The sequence below is a fragment of the Scardinius erythrophthalmus genome (genome assembly GCF_964197995.2).
Source record: "Scardinius erythrophthalmus genome assembly, chromosome: 16".
Taxonomy (NCBI): domain Eukaryota; kingdom Metazoa; phylum Chordata; class Actinopteri; order Cypriniformes; family Leuciscidae; genus Scardinius; species Scardinius erythrophthalmus.
In genome coordinates, this window is record NC_138236.1 from 16,096,926 (window position 1) to 16,105,691 (window position 8,766).

General features: G+C 37.4%; 1 protein-coding gene across 1 annotated transcript; it reads left to right on the forward strand.

Annotated features, from left to right (window-relative positions):
• Positions 1-227: 227 nt before the first annotated feature.
• LOC308704011 (GTPase IMAP family member 8) lies at positions 228-7,350 on the forward strand (the record flags this gene model as incomplete). Its single annotated transcript, XM_081388060.1, has 4 exons — positions 228-276; positions 2,499-3,194; positions 4,173-4,880; positions 6,626-7,350. 4 exons carry the CDS (start codon positions 228-230, stop codon positions 7,348-7,350), a joined length of 2,178 nt encoding a protein of 725 aa, XP_081244186.1.
• Between the last annotated feature and the right edge of the window lie 1,416 nt (positions 7,351-8,766).

The window sequence follows — 8,766 nt, forward strand, 5'->3', positions numbered from 1 at the left end:
CATTGGTCAGAGTCCAGATTTGAACCCTATAGTGAATATTTGGTCTGACATTAAACTCAAACAAACTGGGAGACATTACTTGTGAAAATGGTTAAGACCATTAAATGACCACTAAATATGTTGCCATTTTTGGCTTGGCCCTTTTTGTTCTTTTTATTTTCTTTTTTGCCCATATACCTAATAATCAATAAATCACATGGCAGCAACTCTATGCATAGGCATGTGACATGGACAGTCTGCGGAAGTTCAAACTGAGCATCAGAATGGGGAAGAAAGGTGATTAAAGTCACTTTGAACATGGCATGGTGTTGGTATTTCAGCAGTATTTCAGAAACTGCTGATCTACTGGGATTTTAACGCACAACCATATCTAGGGTTTACAGAGAATGGTCCAAAAAAGAGAAAATATCCAGTGAGTGGCAGTTCTGTGGGCAAAAATGCTTTGTTGATGCCAGAGGTCAGAGGAGAATGGCCAGGCTGGTTCAAGCTGATAGAAAGGCAACAGTACCTCAAATAACCACGCATTACAACCGAGGTCTGCAGAAGAGCATCTCTGAACGCACAACACATCGAGCCTTGAAGCAGATGGGCTACAGCAACAGACGACACACCAGTGCCACTGTCAGCTAAGAACAGGTCACTGAGGCTATTCACACAGGCTCACCAAAATTGGACAATAGAGGATTGGGAAAACATTGCCTGGTCTGATAAGTCTTGATTTCTGCCGCGACATTCAGATAGGGTCGGAATTTGGTGTAAACAACATGAAAGTATGGATCCATCTTGCCTTGTATCAACTGTTCAGGCTGGTGGTGGTGGTTTAATGGTGTGGGGTATTTTTTTGGCACACTTTGGGCCCCTTTGGTTCCAACTGAGCATCGTTTAAACGCCACAGCCTACCTGAGTATTGTTGCTGTCCATGTCTATCCCTATATGACCACAGTGACCATACCAATCTTCCGATGGCTACTTCCAGCAGGATAACCTGCCATGTCGCAAAGCTCAAATCATCTCAAACTGGTTTCTTGAACATAACATTGAGTTCACTATACTCAAATGGCCTCCGCACTCACCAGATCTCAATCTAATAGAGCACCTTTGGAAGGTAGTTCTGAAGGCAAAAGTGGTTCTAACCTTGTACTAAAAAGATGTACCTAATAAAAGTGGTGTGTGTGATTTTATAATACACATTATCATATATGAAAATATATTCATTGTATTCATATATTCGTTTCTTTAAAATGTGTACAATAACTTTAAATATATTAAAAAAAAAAATCCCAATCCTTTGGTTGTGACACCAGATTCAAAATGTACATTTAAAACAAAAAGACACTTGTATAAGATACATTTAAGAAAATAAATGATACATTTAAGATTCTACTCTTTCCATGTCACTAATCAAATTATCAAAATAATTCACTCAGACTTTTGCACCCCACTGTTCACACTGTACATACTGTATGTGTTGCCATCAGGATGGATATGTACATTAGGCTTAGATGGATCCATCTAAATGAGCATCATACATGCGCAAATATATGAATATATGTTCATTGTATTAATGTTTCTTTAAAATCATTTCAAATGTTTTCAAAATCCTTTCACAAAACATTTTGAATTCTAGGTTTTCAATGTGGCAACACTAGATATTTAAATTTCATATTTAATTGAAAATCTAGGGCTCAAAATATAAAACAAAAAGACACGTAATATGAATTTAAGATTCTACTCTATTTCCATGTCACTAATCAAATAATCCAGATATTTCACTCATACATACTATGGCCATTATGATCACAAATGCATTACAATAGGCAGGATGGATATACAATGGGCTTTTAATATATAGACCTAAATTGTTCAATGTAATGGAAACACAGCCCCTTCCGATAAGAATCTATAAAAGTCTTGAGTCACTTGTTCAGCCAGACTAACCAGTTTTGTTCATATTTGTTGTGCACACAAGAATAATATTCTTCATTTCACTGTCAGCTCTTCTGCTGTGATGAGAACAAAGGTAAAACCCTTTTTCCTTTCACCTCACTTATTCATTTTTTCACAGATAGCTAATGGCTTCTAAAAGCTTGTTGAAAAGTGCTGTAAATGTATGGGGTGGTAATCTTGTCATTTTAAAAGCCTAATCCATTAGCTTGATCTTGGTGCCACAAAAACATATTAATACAAAGTTGAAGACAGAAGTCATTTTATTAACCTTCTTGTATCATTTAAATGGTGCGGTAACTAATTCAAACCATAAGTGACATTATTTCTAAATATTTTAAGGAGGGTAATGAATAAGAAAGTGCAGCAATGGCTACATCTGAAGCAAGTGACTTTGGTAAGTTCCCTGATTCACATATTTAAATTCTTTTTGCTTTTCTGATTTCATATTTAAGAAAGGTTCAAATCTAAGTACAATCGATCTCTATCCATAGACAGCAGGGGACAAGAAATAAGGTTTTTGATATTAGGAAAGCATTGTTTCTTATTTGCAGGAGTCCAGTTTCTCTTTGATTTGAGGATTGTGCTATTGGGAAACAGAGCAGCAGGGAAAACCTCTTTGGCAAACCTAATAACAGGTCATGCAGAGCCTCATCTAAGGAGAACGGCCCAGTGTGTGAAGATGTATGGAGATTTTGCCGGAAGGCAGGTCATTGTAGTTGATACGCCAGGCTGGTGGAAGAACTACCTTGTAAAAGAAACCCCTGAATTTCAGAAACAAGAGATTGTGCTTAGCGTGGCTCATTGTCCTCCTGGGCCCCATGCGGTTCTGCTGGTCATACGTGTCGACGCTTTATTCAAAGAAAAACACAGGAGGTCGGCGCAGGAACACCTGGAGCTTCTGAGCGAGAGAGTCTGGAATCACACTGTAGTTGTGTTCACGTATAGAGACCAGCTACAGGAACAAGCTCTAGGAAAGCACATTGGAAGTGAAGGAGAGTCTCTTCTGCTCTGGCTAGTGGAGAAATGTGGACACAGATATCACGTTCTTAACACTGAGAGAGCTACTGGCACGCAGCTTGCCGGGCTTCTGGAGAAAATAGACGCGATGGTCATGGGAAATGGCAGCTGTCATTTTGAAATGGGCTGGTTGCATGAGGTAGAAGGAATGATGACGAGGAGATACATGAGCGCAAACCAGAGGAGGAAGATGGTACAAGAACAATGGGGGACTCCGCTTGTACGGCAGGGTAAGAACCAGGAGCCAGATTCCCGAAAAGAAAGTTAAAACATTTCTTAAAGGGTTAGTTCACCCAATAAATAAAATTTCTGTCATTAATTACTCACCCTTATGTCGATCCAAACCCGTAAGACCCGTAAGTTCATCTTCGGAACACAAATTGAGATATTTTTGATGAAATCCGAGATCTTTCTGATCCCTCCATAGACAGCAACGTCATTGCAACTTTCAAGGCCCAGAAAGGTAGTAAAGACATATTTAAAATATTCCATGTGACTACAGTGGTTCAAATGTAATGTTATGAAGTGACGAGAATACTTTTTGTGAGTAAATAATGACAGAATTTTCATCTTCCTAAGTGCAATTCTTGAAAATCTCAAAAAGTTCTCAAATTTTTCTTAAGAGCATAAAGCTTTGTCTTAAGAAAATTCTTAAGAAATGTTTTTGGCAATACAAAATATTCTTAACTTTTTTAACTTTCTTAAGTTAGAAAATAAGCAGTTAAACAAAAATTTATTCTTAACAATGTTTCATGAATCCGGACCATTTTTAAAGGGAGAATTATCTCAAAAAAATACAATTCTGTCATTATTTACTCATCCTCATGTTATGCCAAATCTTTGTTGTGCCACATTTTTTTTCCCACCATGCAACATTTTAAAGAGTATCCTGGTTGCTTTTTCCCCCATTTAATGAAAGTGAATGAGACCTGGGCCTGTCAAGCTCAAAAATTGCAATAACACATCATCTTGAAAATGAAAACACAATATCTTTTTGTTCTCACTTCTATTGACATCTTTTGATGCAACTTGTCTAATGACACCATATTTGATTTTAGAGCTACAGTGAATGGTAAAATTCTCCTTTTGTCGGTAGAATGAGGGTGAGTAAATGATAACAGAATTATCATTTTTGGGTGAACTTTCCCTTTAATCTCTGTTTACACGGAAATTGTTATATTTGTGGTTAATTGATCTCCTTTAACCAGATCACAAGCACGTCCACATTTCTAAGATGAGGATGATAGTGTTAGGTTTCCGAAGAGCTGGGAAGAGTTCAGCTGGAAACACCATTTTGAGTATGGCGTCGTTCATCTCTAAGAGAACCACCACTTGTGCGAGAAGACAAGGCGATGTGAACGGGAGAAATGTGACTATAGTGGACACCCCAGGATGGTGGAAGTCTCTCCCTGTGATTGACACTCCTGAACTGGAAAAAGAGGAACTTTTATTCAGTGTGTCTCTATGTCCACCAGGACCACACGTGCTTCTGCTGACCCTACGTGTAGACATGTCATTCACACCAGAAGAGAAGGAATCAGTGGTGGAGCACATGGAGCTTCTTGGAGAGAGAGTGTGGGCTCATACCGTAGTGCTGTTCACCCATGGAGATTGTCTGGGGGATGTGACTGTAGAGGAGTTTATTGAGAGCGAAGGGGAGGCTCTACAGTGGCTAATTGAGAAATGTGGGAACAGATATCATGTCCTCAACAATGAGAACTGGGATGATGGCAATCAGGTCACAAACCTGCTGGAGAAGATAGAAAAGATGGTGGCACAAAATAGGGGCCATTATTATGAAATTGACACAAAGACCCTAAAGGAAGTGAAGCAGAAATGGAAAGCAGCAGAAAAGAAAGCAAAAGCACTAGTAAAGAAACAAAGACTGGTGAGGAAGAAGAAGACTGCAATGAAGGGTAAGATACTGGTTTTGCACTTTTGAATGCATGTTGTTAAAGTCAACATGAAGTTCTCAAAACATTTTACTTCCGTAATGTTACGTTTCAGAGTAAAACACAATATCCACTGAGTCAAAATAGCTCATACATCATCAACAAATAGCCGATGAAGAGAAGACTAAGTCATTGCAATGGAAAAAATAAGTCATGTTTTCTATTAAAATAAAATAAAAAAGAATACATTTAATAAATAACATGCATAGATGTACGGAGCCCCTAAAGGGACGTGGTGGTGGTGGAAAATGTTTGGGATGGGAGAATTATATTTTTAATCTTTTGCTTTCCCTTGCGGTGGGAACACAAATATCTTTGCGAAAAGTTTTGTGAGGGAACGCAAAATTATATATTTTTTTATTATTAAAATTATATATATTTTTTAATTATTTTATTTTATTATTAAAATAATAAAATGATTATGATCCCAAATTTTTTCCTCCACCACGTCTCTTTAGAGGCTCCATACAAATGAATTGTTCAGAATAAGTGGTAATTAAATAAATAAGAAAATCCAGTTTTTGAATTTTGTTATACTATTCAAAGGATCCACACAAAATACAGAACATTCCCAACATATAATAATTAGCTAATAACAATAATATTAATAAATAGCAAATGGTCATTTTTTTATTATAAATGAACATTAGAAAATTAATAAGATGGCAGTTACAGTTATCATTACATTGTGATTGTTTACAAATAGAAAATAAAATCTTGCATCTGGAATTTTTTCGCAGTCATACTTCTTAACAAATTTTATACAGGGAATACTTTTGACCATTTGATTTTACTGAATGCTTCAAGGTAAGTCAAAGTTTACTATATAGAGCAGTACATTTAAAAGCAACAGAAACTGACCTAAAGTGCTGCACAACACAAACAAACAAAAAAAGAACTCTACACACACCTTTAGGTACATCTAGCACATGCATCTTTCTGCACGCCTGACAGCAAAATACATCTGAAAAAGACAAAGGGAGGATTCAGAGGCAGATAAGAGCTACTCAGGTTGAAAGTATTTCAGTACATAAAATATTGTGGTGGTGGTGGTGGAGGAGGAGGTTTACAGAGTTCAAATTGCAAATTGAGTTTCTTTTGTGGCTTTTTTATGGTCTCAGTTTATCTTTGAAAAAAACATGTTTAATTGTGATGAGAATGTTTTTGGCGTCACCTTGTCTCGGAGTTCAGTGTGCATCAAAGAAGCGCTGTGTCATTCGAGATGCATTATTTATTCTGCAGAACTTTTGAGTTCAGTCTGAGTGCTTGTTTTGAGAATGTGATATTCGATAATGAGCTTTATTTAAAAAAAAAATTGTGTGCTTTTATTAGCACAGAGCCAAATCTTGTTGGGGAAAAACTCATTTTACAAAACACTTGACATTACAATCATATTCCTCAAGCAAATATTTGTTATCAAAACAAAATTATGAAAAGTCCTTGAATTATTATTTTTTTTTACTTTGTTATTTTTTAATCTTGTATTGGAGAGACATGAAGTGACAGGAAATTATTAGGGAACAAGAGGAGGAATTGGACTGGGTAAATGTTGCAAGCCGAGTTCAAACCCATATCACTCACATGAGCTCAATGTCTCCCAGAGCAAGAAAATAGCCATGAATGGTCAAACATCAAAACATCAACCAATCATTTTATTGCTTATACTGAAGATCAATTCATAATCAGTTGATTTCCATGTCTTTTTCTAGATATTGGAAAGAATTTCTCAGAATTGTCTCTTGTGCTTCTGGGTTACGGAGAAGCTGGGAAGAGTTCGACAGGGAACACTATCCTCGGCCAGCAGGTGTTTGGATCAAGAAGAACAGCCCGGTGTGTTCAGAGACATGGAGAGGTTGGAGGACAGCAGGTCAACATCATAGACACCCCTGGCTGGTGGAAACATCTGCCCATAGAACAAACTCCTGAACTGAATAAAGATGAAATCACACAGAGTGTATCTCTATCCACTTCTGGTCCGGTAGCTTTCATTTTGGTCGTTCGCGTCGACTGTTCCTTTAAAGAGCAGGAGCGGAAGGCGATGGAGGACCATTTGAGGCTTTTGGGCTCCACGGTTTGGGATCACAGTATAGTTCTGTTCACTTTTGGAGACCTGCTTGGAGAGAGAGCCATCGAGCAGCACATTGAATGTGAAGGGACGGCCCTGCAGTGGCTTGTTGACAGATGTGGAAACAGGTATCATGTTTTTAATAATAAAGCCAGGGGTGAGAGCCACCAGGTCAGAGAGCTGCTGGAAAAGATACAGGAGATGGTTGCAACAAACAGAGGGTGTGATGACATGGACATGCAGGTGGAGGAGGAGGAAGACAGTGCAAACACCAGACTGGGACGAGGAGAGGGAGATCAATTTGATGACAGGGAAGAAAACGAAGTCTTCTTTGAGTCGACAGCTTGGAGATGGACAACAGCAATATGAGGTGTGAATTTTAGAGAGCGAAGTGACAAAGTTGTGGAAATCATTTTCATAATCAATGGTTTTGTTTTTCAGTAGAAATATCGAAACATCCGTAAAACAAGTTATTATTATTGTTATTATTTTCAGAGTATACTTTCTCCAATTTTCAATCATATTTTATAGTATCATATCATGTTTTATTGCATTTATATGTCACAAAGACTTGTGCAAAAGTAATGTTTTGCAATGTATTCTTTTCACAATGAAACATTATATGGTGACATTTCTATTTCAAATTTTTCAAGCGTGCAATATATATTTGAAATATGTAGAGGGCACTAGGTTCTGCTTTTAAAAAATGTAGAAATGTGGAAATGTATTCATCTAGAAATCCGTTGCCATATCTTTACTCTCATAATGCACGGACCCCTTGGTGTCAAGAATATTAAAATTTGATACATTTGCACAACGCATTGCTTTGAGCAAAGTGGCACACATTCAGGAGGAATATGCAAATGAGATGCCTCAACACAACATTTTTTAAAACAAACAAACAAACAGCCAAACAAATAAATAAATGACAAACAACGTCCAAGGGGAAGCCCGGCAAGAGAAAGCAATGCTAATGCAAGTTACTGTTTCTAACAATGACACTTTAATCACTGCAAGGCTCTTGTTTCTGCAGACGAAGTGAATGTCATCAGACGAGGCAGATTTTAGACAACAACAACACCTCTTACAGCCAAAGGCTTTGATACTGCAGTTCATCATTCACCACTGAAAGGATGTTTGTTTTTGACTCATTTTCACCCGTACAGATACAGTCAATCTGAGTTGTTTTCATTTTTTGTCATCTAAACTCCCTGAAGTGGCTGTTTTCACTCTGAGGTATATTTTTTGCTCAAGGACTGTGAACTCAACTTTTATTTCACATTTTATTTCACCTTTTGTATTCCAAAGAGAAAATATCAGCATAGATGTTTGAAATGACATAAATAAATAATGCCAGCATTTTCATTTTTGGGTAAACGATTCCATAATCACAGCAAAGACCATAAGTAGGAGCATTTTCTGTACTGTAACTGGGCTGGCCTTGGAATGACCTAATTCTCTTTTAATCACAATGAATCTAATAAAACAAAAGGACTAGTTACAGAGATAGTCTCATGCTAAAGTGTGAACAGAGAGGTAATAGAAACGATGACAAGGAAAAGTTTAAAAAACGGAGAAACTGAAAAGGGCAAAGCTGAGAAATGTCAAGGAAGAGGATGAAGTTGTGAAAGGGGAACAAAGCGAGGTTACAGAATGAGACTGAATAAAGCCTCGATAGATGACGGAGTTGGTCTTACGCTGAGTTGGCTCTTCAAAATGTATCCATTCTCTCCCTCACTCTCACACACAGTGAAATTACACATGAATAATTCATGTTTTCATCTT